This window comes from Uranotaenia lowii, chromosome 3, assembly GCF_029784155.1.
Source record: "Uranotaenia lowii strain MFRU-FL chromosome 3, ASM2978415v1, whole genome shotgun sequence".
Classification (NCBI taxonomy): Eukaryota; Metazoa; Arthropoda; class Insecta; order Diptera; family Culicidae; genus Uranotaenia; species Uranotaenia lowii.
Window position 1 is genome coordinate 39221819 of NC_073693.1, and position 19315 is coordinate 39241133.

Sequence of the window (19315 nt, forward strand, 5' to 3'; positions counted from 1 at the left end):
AATATTTCATCATCAAAACATATACTACTAAATATACATACTAAATTGTTTATCCAATAACATAGAGAAAGTGATGTACCGTAATCCGGGGTAAGATTGATAACTTTTTTCAATATATTTCGATTATTTTTTCATAAGGGGAATGTGGCATGTTTTATATTTTTAAATCCAGTACTGGACTCCTATGAACGTAAATCTTGGATGCAGAAATTTATTAGACTACTTTAAATTTGATTTAAAAATCGTTTTCGTCTCTATTCAGAATTTGACGCTTTGACATTCATCAGCCTCTATTTTAACGGTTTTAACGAGCTTTCTTGATCAAAAAGGATACAAAATACCTTCATAAAGCTTAGTTCTTTTAGAAATGGGACAGTTACAAATGCGTGTATCTCAAATAACCATTCATTTGATCTAAATACTTTCTTTGAAGGAAATGAAGCTAATCTTATGATAATTCATGAAAAAATTTGAAAAAAATATTTTTCGTTTTTTTAAAGAAAAATTTCTACTTTATTCTTGGTACCTCTCGTCGGCCGGTGCACACTTTTTTCAGTTATGATATTGATCGGATTTTCAAACTTATACTCCGTCTAATCTGTATTTTTGGTTGCTACATCCTCCTCCTTCAATTTCTGCTACTTTTCGGTCCACTAATTTTTTTTAAGAAACTGAGGCCAATTTAGTGGATACAGCTGTTTCGAAATTGCCAAAACTTGATAATTTTGGAGCCACTTTAAAGCCTTTTTAATGGAGTTTCTGCTGGCAAAATCTGACAGTAACGAAGTAAAATCATCATGAGATTGAAATTAAAGTAAAATCCGTTGGTAATGATCGTAGATTGCGAAGAGTACAAACAAGATTACTCTTTTTAGGCTTTAAAAAACAACGAAAACTACAGTTTTCGTTTTGAAAATTTTCGTTTTTTTCCACTGAATCAGAATTTTAGAAAATCATACATTTTTTTAACAAAACAACCAGCAAATATATACTTTAATATGCTCGGGACCTTGCCACGAGCAGACATGGAATAGGATTCAAATGCTGGAATTTGTTTGAAATAGGGTATTTCATGAGTTTTGTCGTTCATCAAAAATCATCTGTCTCATAGCCTCGGTACCGGCTATACAGCTTACGAGCTCTGGAACTATCCAAAACATTGTTGTTTGAGGTTAGGTTTGAATGACTTATCACTAGGCAACACTTTCAGTTTATCGGAGAATTTTTTTTTTGGAAATTTCAGCGATCTACACTTAGTTTTTCGCTTATTCAAAATTAAAAAGGTTGGTATGAGACTTGACTTCCCTGATGACTCTTAACCGTAGTTGCCGATCATGTGCTTCACTCCAATGCTTGATTTGAACTTTGTGGACATTTTTGACAGTGTTTGCATACTTTTCCACCACTAACACACAGTATTTCTGTGAATTATCAACGGTTTTGTAAGCTATCAATATAATAATGATGGAATTTGAAGAAAACTGTGCAATACTATTTTTTTCTTTTTCTCTTGCGTGAATAACTCAAAAACGCGCGAATATAAAATTTTGAAAAAAAAATAGGTCGAATAGTACTTTTTACAGGCAGCAAAATGTTGTCCAAATTTTGAATATCAGATAACTAGTAAACGAGCTAGAAGCAGAAGAAAGTGTCCCGTTTCTAAAAGAACTAAGCTTTAATATTTACATGTGCTTGTTTATCAATTAAACCTTGATTTTTAATGTTTTTTTTTAAATAATTCTAATCGAAAAAATAACTATGATGCTATGATACATTTGGGGGCAAAAATTATTATAATTGCTAATTAGTTTGAGTTTCAAAATACAAATGAAATTTTATCTTCACACATTCCTAGGCCCTCCCAGTATTTCCATTTTAATTTTTTTCTTCAAAGTTAAAGATTTGATAGTGTTCCTATCCATTTGTCCAATACGGGCTTACTTTTGGAAAATGTTCTTATTTTTTAAATATCAAATATTTATTATTAAATAACTATAAAAATAGCATTAAAACAGTTCATATACAAAGGAAAAATGTTGTTCTTTCGCATTAATTAACACGTTTGCTTCTAAATGCTTTTGAGTATCATCAGGAAAGCTGTTTGTTTGCGAGCCTTGGAAAAATAGATATTTTTAGATTTTGAAATTAGATTTTTAACTAACAGAAAAAAATTTCAAATACAAACCAAATTTTGCCTGTTTAATACACAATTATTAGGCTTTCAAACGTAGAAAACAGTTTTCAAAAATTCAAACTATAGACTGAGTTATTGATGATAATGTGGAAAAGTTTATTGTTGGTCAAATTTACCCAGGTGATCAAAGTTACCCCGTTTTACGGTACCAAATATATAGTGAAGAGTAAGCATTCCAGATTCCTGGATTCATTTAGATATACCAGAGTTTTCAAAGTAAAGTGGAAATATAAAGCAAACTACGTTCTGGTTCAGTTGCCAAAATATTTAAAAACAAGTTTGTATTCTGCACGATTTTGTTCACGTTATTTAAAAATTCCTATTCGGGATATTTTTGTTTGGGAGTTTGAAAAAACGATTTGAACGCTGCTGACGTCATTCGATAAAAAAAAGGAAATGTGATGTTTTTTTTTCTTCACCTTCAACTTGATATTTCGAATTATTACTGGTTAGATTACATAGAAAAATTTCCAAATCAAATGCCCCAGAGTTTTAAACAAAAAATGACCTGATTAACTCAGCCGCATAAATGCGGGTAATCGGCAATCCTTACTCCAAGGGCAATGAAGAATCAAAGATGTTCAAACGGCTTTAATCGATACAAAAAATCTTTTTAGAAGATGCTGTCAAACCTATTATTCATGAATGGAGATGAATAATACCAACTCTCCAAGTAATTTTACTTCTTCTTTACGAGGTCACATCTCTAAACATTATACGTAAGTATTATACGATGTAAAGTATTGTTCTCCATTTAAAAAAACATTTTCTATGTTTTTCTTATTCTATTTTTTTCTATCCTTCTCGCTAACCTTTTTTGTTAAACTTCAACACTTGTTTAACGATTTTTATTGGAATAATGTTAACCCAAGATGCATCAAAAATCATCGAGAAAGCATTAGCAATTTATTTTTAACACATGCCATTTTGGTAAGGCAAAGTAATTAAAAATTTGACAAAATTATCTTGTCTATATCACTGCTGTAGAAAAATGCCGCATTGAATAATTAGAAATTTTTCATATTTTTGTTCGGTAATACCTTTAAGATTTCATGAAATTAGTTTTAAATGTAACTTTTTGGAATTCGTGAATTAAACTGAATTTGGTTCAATTTGAATTATGAAAATTTGAATTATTAAATTTTATTTCATTTAAATTGATACTAAACTTATTTTAATGACTTATTTTTAAAAAAACCAAATATTTTTCTTTGCTTCGAAGTAACAATAAATTTTCTGAAAACAGGAGCATTTCAGTTGGGAAACTGAGAAAATGCCATAATGAACATGATTGTAATAATTGAAACTGATTTGATTTTTTGACAATTTGACAATTTGATTTTTTTAAGAAAAGTGCATTATTTACACACGTTTTTTCTTGTAGTCGTACTTTATTATCAACAGCGTAAACTAAAGATTCCTTTTAATTCAACCACGGTAAATGAAAAGTTCATAAACCAGTATTTCGATAGCAACTTACTACCTTCTTCAGTGAACGTTTTCGATAACGTTCGATAATCGAAAAAGTTCACTGAAGAAGGTAGTAAGTTGCTATCGAAATACTAGTATATGAACTTTTCATTTACCGTGGTTAAATTAAAAGGAATCTTTCGATTGCTTTGATTCAGCCCTTACACAACTTTTATCACGGTCCAGATGCTTAAGGAATTCTACAAGAGTGAGTTATAAAATTTTTAAATGTAAAAAAAATCAATTGTTATATCCAGGTCCGAAGGAAGAACAGCCTCATGGGGGACGGGCTTGGTCACTGATTTTTTTTTTTTTTTTTCAATACAATTTCGCTCAAACAATTCATGGATGAAAAAATTATTTTTTTTTTCATACAGTTCTTTTAAATAGGTATGCAGTTTTTCGCATTCAATCTCAACTTTTTTTAAAAAACGTTTTAACATCTTGAAAAATGGTAAGCTATTTTTTGAAATGAAGCTTCAGGTAACAAATGACAGGAATAACTTGCATCGATGTTTCAAATCTTGAATTTTCTCGAAAGTCTGGTAGATTAAGCTTTAAATAAAGCATACAAGAAAGTTTCATTCAGGAAACTTAAATTTAAAAAAAAAACTACGCTCAAATCAAGAACCGAATCAACAGAAAATTTAAAACCTCTGAAAATAAATAAAACAAATAGCATATTTGCTGTAATCAGATAAGCTTAACCTAAGAATCTGTTGATCAAATTTTAAGGTCTGAACCATCGATGAAAATAAATTAAATTATCAAAAGTGAAAGTAAAAGATTAAAACCTGCACTGCAAGTCTGACTCTTAAAAACTTGATCCAAATTCAAGATTTTAGTTTGCAATTTGACTTTCTAGATTGTTTTACGTGAAGATTACATATTTTTCTATCAGCAAATATTTATAATTTAACTTAAAGTATATGCCTGTGGATGGTTTTTTTTAAAATAAATATTAGTTTTTATAAAATGTTTCATTAAAAAAATTTAAATCATTCAAAGGATTGTTACGGAATTAATTTTAAATGTAAAAATATTGGCTGGTTGAAACATCAGCAAATAATATCAAATCAATCAATCAATCAATCAAATCATTTGTGATTATCAGTTTAAATTATGAAATTGCATCCTATCAAATTTATGAGTCTGCCAACTTTTGAGATGTGAATTTATCTACGAAAGAGGCTTCTTGATATTTTTATTATAATTTTAAACTCATTTTATATCTCAATCTGAACCTGAGTTTTGAATCTCACCTGAAAGTGCATTCAAAAATAAATTGAATTTGGAATCTGTTTCCAAATTTCAATGCGTTTTCACATCAAAATTTCAGATCAGAATTTAAATTATGAGTCATGATGTGAAGTCTAAGCCGATTTTAACCCCCAAACCCCCTTTTGATATTAAACATTTGAATTACCAATTGGTTTTTTCACGGTCGCCTTATAAACATTTCTTCAGTAAGTCGAATAAATTTCCGTTTTTTCGCCACTTTATCCAATAATTTAAAAAAAAAATCAATTCTTACTTTGTCTTTCTGACTTGACTAAATTTTCGTTACGATTCCATGATTCAACCTAACATTATCCAGAAACTTTTATCGAAATGTTAGTCACCATCTCGTGATTTCTTCAGTAAGCAAACAAACAGCCGGTCACACGATCAGCTTCAACAGAATCATGCATAGATTGTTGGTTTATCCAACCGAACGTACCCCAAACAAGCTGCTGAAGTTGGGGCTCGGTCCTTCTTCCGCCTACCCAAATCAAATTGCTCTGCTTCATACAAACATGTAGTAAGTATCGTCCGGGTCGATCATCAAATTTTGTGGGGTTAGGTAATGTTTATTTGTGGCATTAGGATATGTTCCGTATGGTCAGTTGTGAACAAATAGAAGGAAAAAAGAGCCGGTTGAACTGTTTGGAAGCAGCAGCAGCAGCAATCAATTTTACAAGTCCTACAACTGAACGTTGGAGATGAAGATGATAAAAAATGCTAACAAGAGATGAGTACTTGAGAGAGTTGACACCTTATTGGTGGAATCGGCCTCAAAAGTCAGGGATGAATTTTTTTCTATAAAATTATTGTATGACGATTTCATTCCTAGATTTTTTTTCAATTGATCGCCGACATTAAACCAGACAAGATTGTTCAAACATAGAATCGAACATCGATTGATAAATTGTTTCGTCGAATAAATTTCTCAAAAATTCCAAGAATTTTGGAATCAAACCCTGCCGATTGAGGAAGCAAACGGTCAGCGAACGATATGTTTACCAAAACAAACACCAGAGCGATGTCGGCATGCAGGCAGCATTACACTTGTAGAGTGTTTTTTTCCTTCATTCTTCGGTTGGCCGATTGAAAATGTGGAATACCTACTTCGAGTACTTCTCGCTCGCACATGACCTTTTGGACAGACGAATGGCCACCAGAGACTCCACGCGCCCAGCAGCCGCCTAGACAACCCAGAAAAACCTCTTTGGTCAGTCAGTCAGTCAGTGATTCTGGTTCATTCAGAAAGTGACCGGGAGGCGGGAGTCAGTTTCAAAGAGAGCTTCCGATCGCGTGGTGATGCAAGCCAATCAAAACGGTTTGAATTTCGTTGATCCGCGGAATCGGGAACGGAAACGTAAAACGCGGCGCGAAAAAATTGAAACGGCACGCGTCGCGAATAGTTCCGGACATTGTGGAATGTGGTTGATTGAATTTGACGGCAACTTTTCGCATTTGAACCACCCTGAGGTGGATGATTGAAGCAGTGAGAAAAATTGTATCAAGAAAAAAATCGTTGAGTGTTGTCCATAAAGTTCTGCTCTAATTGGAAGCGTTTGTGGGATACATTGCGGATCTAGTTCTGGAATAACGTGGCATGTGTGTCTGAAAATTGATTTGGTACTACGCGAAGCCCGACCGGGAGGATGAATCTGTTCAAGTGGGCCAGAAGTGACTTTGTTGTGTCTCTGTGTAATCAGTAGTTTTATGGGAATTCTCAATTGCGAATTAGAGTTGGTTTTCGAAAATTCTTTTAAACCTATCAATCTGAATGTTAAAACAATTAAAAAATCATAGAAATAATCGACTGAAGAACCATTACTGTAGATGAAACAAGAATCGTACTAAAGGGGAACGGAAAACCTCGAAAATAAAAAATGATACTTTAATTGAAACGATTCTAACTAAAGCCTCGAAATCGACAGTAGAATAATTACAAAACGACCCTTTTCTTGATAAACAAGGTAATCTCTACAATTTAAGTTTATTGTGGCTTGTGAAATAGCTCTGTTGGCTAGTCTATTGCCTCCTGAGCCGGAGTCTGTAAGTTCGAGTCCAAGAGTAATCATCGAAGGCAGATTTACTGGATAAGTTTTTCAATAACTGTCCACCAGTTACAACGTTGATATTAAGTCGCAAATGACATAAATATCATAAAATGACTATAACATAAGGCAACAAAATTTGCATTATTTGAAGGTGCAAAGAGCTTAAGCGCTAACTTTCACTTATTTGAGAGCACTGATTCAAAATCTTCAATTAGTTTTTTTCTTTTGTTTTCTAGATAACCTTTGAAAAAAGGTTAAAAATTACTTTACCAATCAGTGCCCTTTTTGGCAGAACTGGAAAACATTACAAATACTAGAAAATTTAAACTTTTCATTCCGAGATCAACTTTTCCGAAAACCGTGAATTAATTTGATTTCAGAGAAAAAGGTTATAAAAATGTTATTATGGTTTATTTCTTTCAATATTGAGAAATACGGTAATTTTGACAAAAAAAAATGATAGATAGAACTTTTCAATCAAATTGAATTTTTGATATTTCCTAAATCTAGAGTCAAATCGATTTGCAAGCATCAACATAAGGACTATATTCGGAAAAAAAGTACAACACTTTCATTTGTGAATAACTTTTGAACAAATGGATGAAAATTTATGAAATTTTCAGTGAAACTAACTAGTAATGAAGTGTTAACATGTGCAAAATTTAGTAGGGGTCTGTTAAGTAGATTTCGAGAAAGCGTCTCATGAATAAATTCATGAATCATTATTTTTGGTCAGTATCGTGAAAAATCTAGGAATTTTCTATTGTAAGACTTGAGCTCAGAATCAAGTATGCGACCAAAATTCATGTGATAAATCGTTAAAGAAGTCCTAGAGGATCCTACAGTGAGTTATAATTTGAATATAAGAGAGAATAAATAATTCAATGATCCAACAGTGAGTTATGATTTGAATATAAGAGAGAATAAATAATTCAATGAAGGTATGGGAAGTGAGGGGTTTAACAAAGCGCCATCCAAACCTTTCAATTGAAGAAATAGTGAAGTAGGGCAATGTTTCTGTATGTTTCGCCCACGAACGGAAAAAAAAACATCGCCAAACATCGTGCCTGAATGATAAAGAGCTGTCTACTAATAAAATAAACAAAATACGGCGAAATTTTGAAAAATATCGTGAAGTATGTCGATACGAACATTTCTGAGAGGCTTCTGGCGGATTTCCTGTCAAAAATTTTCTTTTGAAAAGACTCGCCTGAATGTTCCATGAAAGATCGACAAGAAAAATAAAAGAAACAAATCTAATACTAAATTTGGCTGATGATCTGTGGAAGATGCAAATCGATTAGTGGTACATAACGATTGGCACAATAATCGGCCAAATATACCAAAAAATGCCTACAAAAGCGTCTGTTTTCCTTCCATAAAACTTTTCAATGTCTTTCAATGTTAATACTCTATTTTTGTTGGATCTGGATACGTACCAATCAACGAAAATCTGCTTATCTTGTCAGAACTCGGAACAAATAGAAAATTTTAAGTTATTTTGAAGGTCAAGCACAAGGGAATGAAGAACGTCAACAAAAAAAATACATTATAGTCAATAAACTTATTTATTCGAGGCTATCTCAATACTTAACAGATCGCTTCAAAATTTTGAGCATGTGAATGTTATATTACTAGGTAGTATCACTGAAAATTTCATCAATTTTCATGCATCCGCTCAAAAATTTTTCTTTTATGAAAGTGCTTTTTAAATTATGTTTTTGCTATTTTCTATATATTTTTCGAAAATTGTATTTTTCTTTCGAACGTCAAAGTATGTAAATAAAATTCTTTAAATTTGAACAAAAAAATCACCAAACTTAGTCTGAAATTTGAACATTCGATTGACCAAATTAACACATTACGGATCGGATTATCTTAGGTTATTTTATTTGTCGATACGATTTACAGCTTAATAAATCCGAATATAGTTTGCAAAAAAAGTTTTGATGATTATAGACAATTGTAGGGCACTCTGATCCAATGTCATGACAATTTCGAGTTAATATGAAACAATGTTGAGAAAATTTCGTGACAATTTTGAAGCAATTTTAACAAAAAAAAAATAAGATTATTTCGAGAAAACTTTTAAAGACTTATGAAACATTTGATGACAATCTTAATCAAATGGTTGGAAATTTTAAATTATTGAAATATTATTTAAAGAAAATCGGATTGTTTGGAGGATGAAATCAAACAATTTTGAGTATTTTAATGAAAATTGAAGAACAAATTTGAAAAAAATTGTGACAAATTTGAAAAATCTTGGAGAAAATGTTAAAATTATTTTATTATATTATTTTGAAACGTTCATTATGAAAATGAAAAAATTAAACATACAAAATTCAAACCATCGTGTGACGGCTTCAGAAGGTCAGTAAATATTCTTCCTGATCATTTTATATTTGTTATAGCATAAGGTTGCCACATTTTTTTCCTGGACATATCTGGACCGCCCAAATCCAAACATTTTTATCTTAAAACCTAGCGAAATCCTGGAATTGAAAATTTTAAATATTAACCTAAAATCCGGACAATATTCGGGCCATTTAGGTCAAACACACTAAATAATCAAATTAAAATCAAGAAGGAAACTCTTAAAGTATTTTAACTTAATCATCACAACACATCAGCAGATTGTTGATTAGAGGCTTCCAAATAAACGTTCTTCAACTTCGCGAATGCTGTAGAAAATCACTTATTCTGAATTTTTGCTTGAAAATTTACACAAAGAAAGCTAAACTGAAAGTGTGAAGTTTATGAGGTATTTTTATTTTTTTTATTTTTTTTGTACGTTTAAAATTGAAAAACATAAAGCGAATCAATGAACAATGAGGCAAATTTATTATGCGCAAATCTTCAGAAAAATACTCAATTCTTTCAATGGGACGTTCAAAAACAATTGTTTTGTATTTAAACGTTACTAAGAAATTCTGAAAATCAACAGAAGAAGATAAGGGGTCATAATGATTTTTTTCAACAGAAGATAGAATTTTCAAGCGAGTGTGTACAGTTTTAGGCAGAATCTCTATACTTGGCTCAGAAAACGACAGAGCGGCTCCTTACAAAGTTTTGACTGAAACGGTTTTGATTTTTTTTTGTGCATTTTTGATAATATTTCTATAGATCATTGATAAATATGACATAAATATAATATATATAGAATTCATTACGTAGAATATGAAGAATGTTAGCATTTATAAGTGATTTTAGCAATCTTCTGGATCAATCCATCTGCATAACTATTGGATCGATTTTCCTCACAAATACGATTTTGGAATCTTCTCATTAGCTACTTGTTTGTTATCATGTTTGGGGGCATCGTTAAATTAAATCTTCCAAAGCTGTTCGCGAAATATCTGTTACGGGAAAATTTGACTCATAATTTGTTTTATCCCCGTGGCCGCAAATGTTGACCGATTTTGATGATATTGGATTCATTGTGTAGATAATTTATTCTAGTTTTTTAATATATGAAAATGAAGTGAATTTGTTTTACCAGGTGGTCTTTGGTTGGTTCCGAATGAAAAAAGTCCCAAAAAACAATTATATTTTTTAATTGATTACAATTTCTGACAACTTTGCAGTATTTGAGGGCTTTTTTGATTTCTGGGATTGTCAAGAATACATCTATTAGACAATTTATAAATATGTGAGGGTCCAATGAACATTTTGACCACTATTCCGGATTTTCCGGAAGAAAAAAATCTAACTCAAAACAAAGACATTCAATTTTATCTTTGCTTCGCTGTATCTTATTTCTAAATGAACCGATTTTCTAAACCCAAATTTTATTTTTTTTTCTCGTTAATTTTTTTTAAACGAACACAAACACAACACAAACATATATGGTTTCTAAAAAATCTCAGTTCCTCAGTATATTCGAATGCTTTGAATCTGAGCTTCGGGTCATACTGACCTGAACGGCTTTGGAGGGTTAAGATTAATTCGAAATGGTCCATAAATGATGTTTGTTTTGAAAAAACTCAATTTACTTAAAATTTTCTTCGAAAGCTCTCTGCAGCTGAATTTGCATTCTTTGCTCAGTTGAAGGTTCAAAATAAGCTGTAAGGTGGTCTTCTGCATCATTTTGACTTATTTTCATTCGTTCCACTATTCAAAGAATGCTCTGAAGTGATATGATGCCAAAAAAGTAATTTTTGAATCCAAGAACATTAATTCTTTCAAAGTACCGGAACTAAGACCCATTGAAAAATACTGAGCTACTTTGAAGCAGGCACTCAGTGAGCGTCTCAGATAGGTTTATTTTACGAATGAAATGCCAAAAATGAAGGATTCTGTATAAAGAAGCTGCTTTCAGATGTTGCGCAATTTTGTTGGTATTGTTGGGCCTTATGTACGATTGTATCAATATGTCGTTGAACTAAAATCAAGTAGAATTACCAAAATACCACAAATGCTATAAACCATTTGTTGTCTGAAAGTTAGGAAAGAATCGGTCAACTAGGTAATTCTTTACAGCGTTTTTACTGTAATGCAATTTTATGTGGGACACACTTTATATGGCTCAAACTCTAAAATCGAAAATTATGATAGCACAATTTGAGTTTTTTTGAAAGATTTTGTAAAAATCCGAACAAGTCCGGATAAAACCGGGATAATGGGCAAGCTTTAAAGCAGGACTGACAGAAATTTTCAAATATGCAACGCCACTAATAGCTAAGTTTTTTATATGTATAGATTTTTTTTCATTATGCAAAATGTTTTTAATTTCAAATTTGTATTGTCAAGCTTGAAGCGTAATTACCTGTTTTATTTGTTAATTGGCATTATGTGTTTGATCGTTTTATTTCTGTTCAATTGTTCAATTTTAGTTCTATATACCTTTTTTGCAAATTTTAAAAAAACTTGATGTTTAAAGCTGATACTATTATCAGATTTTTTTCATCAAAAGGCATTTTAAAACGTTGGTTACATTGTGAACATTTTTTTTTAATCAAGCTGATTTATCCCAAAATATGAAAAAAAAAAAAAATGACCATCAATTCTCGTTGATTAGTCCTAAAATTATTTTTTATGTAAGGCTGGAACAAATATCAATTTCTTTTTTGTTAACCCCCCCTTCTTCCTAATTTTCATACAACCCGAAAAGGAAAATAAAGAAAGATTGAAGTATTTTACGTCAATTTCGAAAAAAAAAACAAGTACCAGAAAGATTACAAGATCAAACAACAAATTTTTGGAAGATAAGAGTAATTTCACCTTTTGTATTCTTGATTTTATTGAATTTATCGATAAAAAAATAATTGATTTTTAGGTTTTGTGCAATGATATAATATGCAATATTGTTGTATACAAGATTTCATGCAATTTATTCCAATTTGTTTGTTTTTCGCATTATTTTTTATTGTTCCCCCCTCCTCGCCATGATCCCACACTGATAAAGTTCCAACTCCAAGTGACAAAAGAAGGATATGTAATTTGTTCCGGCCTAATTTGTTTTCTATGTTTGGAAAATTCAAATACCCTCAGCAAAATTGTTACAATTTTAAAAGAAACATTTATATTTTACAAGCTGACCCGGTGTGCTAAAATTATTGAAATTTGTGGTACCTGGTTATTTAACTTTTGCATTGATTTGCTCAACATTCTAAATTCAATTTCAAAATCATGTAAATGTTTTTTTTTTCAAAATGAAATTGCAACTTTATTTATTTTGAAATCTTAAATAATTTTTTTAAATTCAGTGTTTTAATCCTTTTCATGACTCTGGATTTTTTTGCTTTATTAGTTTAAAACTTATTCCAAAATATTTTTTTGTATATGGAAACATCGCTGTCATTTTTTAATGTGGAGAAGGTATCAAACTATCCTAGAAACATTTTTTGTAACAAAATATTGTAACGGGACACTTATTTCACCTATTCGTTCTCGTATTATTATACAAATTGTGAGAGTGACCCCCTCTTCCATTCCTTCATCCCTAATGGAAGGAAGGGTTTTTCTCATAACATCAGAAAAACCCTTCTTGTATACGAATACGATCCCATGTCATATATGGTTTCATTCTCGATAAGTTCTCGAGTTATTCAAAAAATGGTTGATCCTCTCCCCAATTTCTCCCCTTTTGGCAGGAGAAAGGGGGTCTCAAACCATCGAAGAAACATTGTCCGTACACAAATATGCTCCCATGCAAATAAGGTTCCATTTTTTCGATTAGTTATCGAAAAATGAAAAAAAAAATTGTATGAGTGATCCTCTCCCACTTTATATCGTTCCACTGAATGAAGGGAAGGGTGCTGTGCTAAACCACCGGAAAAAAAACCTTTCTCGTGCTCGAATACCCTCTCATGCCAAATTTGGTTTCGTTTGCTTTGTTAGTTATCGAGTTATGCTATAAAATTTGTATCGGAGACTCTCTTCCTACCTATCCCCTACCTGGTAGGAAGGAGTCAAGATCAAGCATTCCGTGTATTCAAATACACTCCCATGCCCAATTTTTTTCTATTTGCTCGATTGCATGATTGTTCCCGTGTCATATTTGGTTCCATTTGTTAAATAAGTTCTTGGTTTATGCAAAACAATCGTATGTGAGCTCCCGTCTTCTCTAACTGTATCCCCAATTGAAGGAGAAAGAAGTTCCAAAAAAGAAAACAACCATTTTACGTATCTAAATGCATTTCCATAGCAAAGTTGTTTCCATTTGCTCGATTAATTCTCGAGTTATGCGAAAAATTGTAAAGGAGCCCCCTCTCTCCTTTCTACCACGTAACTGGAAGGAGGCAGTAGTACCGAATATTCACAGAAACATTCCTTGTGCCAAATTTCGTTTCATTTGCTGGGTAAGTTCCCGAGTGATGTATAAAATTGTATGTGAGCACTTTCCTCCCTTAAAATTTTCCTACTTGAAGAACGGAGGGGTCTGAAAATATCATAGAAACATTTCTCGTGATCAAAAACCTGCCCACGCTAGATTTGGTTCCATTTGCTTGATTAGTTTTCCAGTTATGCTGAAAATTGTAAATGAGGCCCCTCCCCACTTTCTATCTGCTTACTGGAAGAAGGAGGTGTACCAAATATTGATAGAACTATTTATCGTACCCAAATACCCTTCCTAGTCAAATTTAGCTCCATTTGCTTGAAAAGTTTTCAAGTTAGGTAATAAAATAGGGTTTGAAGGCCCCCCCCCCTTGCCTGTATTTCCAATGGAAGAAGAGAGGGTTCTGAAATAATCATGAAACTATTTCTCGTATTTCACTACCCTCCCATGCCAAATTTTGTTCGATTAGCTAGAATAGTCCTCCAGTTATGTGAAAAATTGTAAGGTAGGCCCCTCCTCCCTTCATATCTTCCCACTGAAAAGAGGGAGGGGTACCAAATATTCTTATAAACATTTCTCGTACCCAAGAACCCACTCATGCCAAGTTTGGTATGATTTGCTTAATCAGTTCTAGAGCTATGAAGACTTATTACTTTTATTTGAGAGACCCCCTCCCCCCTTCCTGCTAGAGATAGGGGTCTCAAACCATAATAGGAACCTTCCCCGGCCCCCAATACCCCCACCTGCCAAGTTTCACGCAAATCGGCTCAGTAGTTTCCGAGTCTATAGGGAACAGACAGACAGACAGACAGAAATTCATTTTTATATATATAGATAAATTATTTTGAGTACATTCGAATTATCAATTTTAAGTTGTTCAATTGGAAATAAAAATTGTTTTATTCGTACTCAAAACATACACATTACAATAAAGAAATTTAAATTTATATATTGGCCTTGTTCAAAATTTTGTTCATCCCGTAAAAAAAATTGTAATTAAAATGTAACTGACAATGAAAATAAAATCTAGTTCCAGTTATTCGAGCCAGATATGAATTTTTCATCTTGCATTAAAGCTTTGTAGTTCAAGCAAAACATTTAATAGTGAAATATTTTCTCTGAAAAAAATTGAATCCCCGAAAGTTATGCTGGTTAATTGCTGGTTAAAGTGATATTCTTTTTTGAAGAACATTTAAAGATTAAGAATTTTTTAAAGAAGAATATATATTAAGAAGCAAAAAAAAGGTATTGAAATTGAGTGGGTAAACCGATTTTATCCAGTGCTTTAGCCAAATTTTAGTTAATTTCGATAATATTTTAGTCACCTTAGAACACATAAATCCGTAGTTGATTTAAAAAGAATCTCCCGATTTCTGATAAGAATGTATCTATAGGAATTTTTCTTGAAAAATTTTTCTGGCCCTCGAGTACTTGGTTTCTCACTTGTTTCACATATATAATCATAAATGAAAATAAAATATTAATTATCTATCTTTCAATTAGCATCTTGAAACCACTTAAGTTTTCTGTTTTATACGTGCCTTTGAAGAGAAGCTATTGGTTTTTTATCATCGAGAGCAATTCACCCCGCTTTAATCCTCGCTCTCTAATGGTACAACAATTAATCCCAAACGGTGAAAACGTCCATTCCGATGTCCATTGAAAAAAACAGCGTGAACCAATTAATCCCACGCACTCCCGCACCTCCCGAATTGTAAACTGGTCGGCGTATTTTTCCGGTATGTGTGAAAGATTGAAAACGTCAATTCATGGGAGGATTAAGAGTGGCAGTTGACAGCCGGTTATGAATATTTAATACATTTCAACAAAATTCAACTAGTGTATCATCAAAATCATCATCAATTGATTGAGTGGGATTTCCGAAAATATCCTGCCCACCGTTCAGAGCATACAAATTTGCTAGTGCTGCCTTGAATAGTTAGTATGGCGGAAGTTTGACGCTATAATCAGGCCTCTCAATTTGCGAAATTGACACATGTGCGGCAGCTTATCAATCAATCTGATTACGGGCTTAGTTTTGGTTCTTATTTTTAGATGCAATATTAGTTCGGACAAAAAACAGAAGCTGACATTAACTGGAATCAGCTTGATGGAGTAAAATTCAGAAATTCTGAAAAAATTTTATAAACTATAAAAAATTATGATGACAGAAACATAACTTTAAAACAATTTGAGTGTATAAAACATTGAAGAAGGATAACTCTTTCTATGGAATTGGTTTGAACACTGGAAATCTACGGCATCGTTGGCAGTATTTCTCTGTTGGATTCTCTTGATAAAAACCTTTTAAGACCTCGTAATGTTGAAAGTGTTGTTCGTTCTTCTCCTCCAGGGAACGCTACTGTTCCTGAAGCTGTACGGCAATCCGGAGATTGTCAAAACGCACTGTAACCGAACTGCAACCGTAAGTACATTTATATGAGTAAGACTAAGTTTAAATATAATTTCTAAAAAACCAACAATAATGTCCTAACACGAAATAAGAAAAAAGAAATTCAAAATTCGATTCTAACAAAACTAACCTTGATAGTTTGTAATATGAAAAACCTCTTTTAGCCTTTTAACCCAAAGTAAGAAAAATCTAATAATTTTTCGAAATGTTCAACATCGATACCACATTGATTCATGAGATAAATTCAAGAAAATTATATTTTATTGAACCTATGGATTTAACTAGACTTTAAAACAGAAAAAAATGTTTTAAATGAAAAAATAATGTGAGAAAAAATTGAAAATTTTTAACAAACACTCAGGGACGTTTTTAAGTCAAAGGTCATATACAGATCCAACGCCTCAATTCATGAACTTGAGTTTTGCAGATAAAAGACGTAGAACGCTCTTACATTATTCCCTTAAAGCACATTCCGATTATTTTGATCTTTGAATAAATTTCAGAAATTATATTCATACGGGTTATCCTACATTCTCGATATAGATTGTGAAGGTCCTTTAACTCCTCAGTAGCACAATGGACGGGTTCTTGAAGCTTGCGACATATTTTTCCCCCTTTTTCTTCTCGAACGCCACTCTCAGACTAAAGAAAGTGTGTTGTGTGTGCGTTCTCAAAGCACGAAGAAGATCGCACAAACGACTATCGAGAATTCGTCCTATTATATTTCCATTACCCGCTCGGCTGATCCGGTGAGTACCCAAAGCAAAGCAAAGCACATTCACAGGAGCAAAAGCATACGAGCAACAGGGTAAGCGACCTTATTATGGTTCATTCGTATTTTTACCTCCATTCATTGATCTCTGGGGGGAGCTAAGGGGAAAAATTTCCTTCGGATGAGCAAAATTTCCATCCTATAGCCTTCCTAGCTACTAAGGATAATTGGAACCCTTCACCTTCACCAGTTCAGTAGTGGCTCCAGCGAGTTAGCTGTTTAACCTTCCACGAATTCTTGTTTCGCGTGCTCAACGTGGAACTGAATATTCAATTCACTTTCCACTTCTTAGCCCGCCCGCGCCCAAATGTATGCTGCAGTCTTGAATGCCAAATGTGAAGAATATATTTGATGGGAATATATGGCTGGAGCAAATTTGTTCTAAGTGCAAAAAAGAAGGGAAAACGAGAAAAAAAATGAAACGCGCTGTATCGAAGACACTTACTTGTCTAGAAATTCGGAGCCGGTATTGATTTTGGTTCAACAGAAGCAGATTCAGCAGCAATATCTTTGAATTTCACTCTTTTTCCCTCTCTCGAACGCCAATTATTGGCACTCGCATTCCCTGGAAGTTGACAATTTCATTTGCTGAAAGGGAGCGAATCGGTTTGAAGAATATGAGGAATGTCAGTTTGATTGAGTTGTTTCATTTCATTAATTGAATTTGGATCTTTTCAATTAAAAGTAATCTTTTAAAGGATGTTCACAAACTCGTATAAAGATATCGGGATGAGCAAATTTTTGAAAAAAAAACGATAAATAAGGATAGAAATTTGAAATGGCATTCAAAATTCTGGAAAAAAAGAGATCTTCAAATAAAAATTCAGCATTCAGATAAGAAATATGACAAAAAATGACAAAAATGACAAAAATGAGAAAAATGACAAAAATGATAAAAATGACAAAAATGACAAAAATGACAAAAATGACAAAATTACAAAAATGACAAAAATGACAAAAATGACAAAAATGACAAAAATGACAAAAATGACAAAAATGACAAAAATGACAAAAATGACAAAAATGACAAAAATGACAAAAATGACAAAAATGACAAAAATGACAAAAATGACAAAAATGACAAAAATGACAAAAATGACAAAAATGACAAAAATGACAAAAATGACAAAAATGACAAAAATGACAAAAATGACAAAAATGACAAAAATGACAAAAATGACAAAAATGACAAAAATGACAAAAATGACAAAAATGACAAAAATGACAAAAATGACAAAAATGACAAAAATGACAAAAATGACAAAAATGACAAAAATGACAAAAATGACAAAAATGACAAAAATGACAAAAATGACAAAAATGACAAAAATGACAAAAATGACAAAAATGACAAAAATGACAAAAATGACAAAAATGACAAAAATGACAAAAATGACAAAAATGACAAAAATGACAAAAATGACAAAAATGACAAAAATGACAAAAGTGACAAAAGTGACAAAAATGACAAAAATGACAAAAATGACAAAAATGACAAAAATGACAAAAATGACAAAAATGACAAAAATGACAAAAATGACAAAAATGACAAAAATGACAAAATTGACAAAATTGACAAAAATGACAAAAATGACAAAAATGACAAAAATGACAAAAATGACAAAAATGACAAAAATGACAAAAATGACAAAAATGACAAAAATGACAAAAATGACAAAAATGACAAAAATGACAAAAATGACAAAAATGACAAAAATGACAAAAATGACAAAAATGACAAAAATGACAAAAATGACAAAAATGACAAAAATGACAAAAATGACAAAAATGACAAAAATGACAAAAATGACAAAAATGACAAAAATGACAAAAATGACAAAAATGACAAAAATGACAAAAATGACAAAAATGACAAAAATGACAAAAATGACAAAAATGACAAAAATGACAAAAATGACAAAAATGACAAAAATGACAAAAATGACAAAAATGACAAAAATGACAAAAATGACAAAAATGACAAAAATGACAAAAATGACAAAAATGACAAAAATGACAAAAATGACAAAAATGACAAAAATGACAAAAATGACAAAAATGACAAAAATGACAAAAATGACAAAAATGACAAAAATGACAAAAATGACAAAAATGACAAAAATGACAAAAATGACAAAAATGACAAAAATGACAAAAATGACAAAAATGACAAAAATGACAAAAATGACAAAAATGACAAAAATGACAAAAATGACAAAAATGACAAAAATGACAAAAATGACAAAAATGACAAAAATGACAAAAATGACAAAAATGACAAAAATGACAAAAATGACAAAAATGACAAAAATGACAAAAATGACAAAAATGACAAAAATGACAAAAGTGACAAAAG

At 31.6% G+C, this 19315-nt stretch overlaps 1 protein-coding gene across 14 annotated transcripts in view; it reads left to right on the plus strand.

Moving 5' to 3' along the window:
- LOC129754131 (collagen alpha-1(XVIII) chain) overlaps positions 1-19315 on the plus strand; it is an 875414-nt gene that overhangs the window by 552156 nt on the left and 303943 nt on the right. For 10 of the 14 annotated variants that reach the window (XM_055750000.1, XM_055749999.1, XM_055750002.1 and 7 more), the window contains exon 6: positions 16128-16199. The exons of the other annotated variants lie outside the window; for them this stretch is intronic. In XM_055750000.1, the coding sequence (XP_055605975.1) occupies positions 16128-16199 (72 nt within the window). The remainder of the gene's footprint in view (positions 1-16127; positions 16200-19315) is intronic. 14 annotated transcript variants of the gene reach the window in all.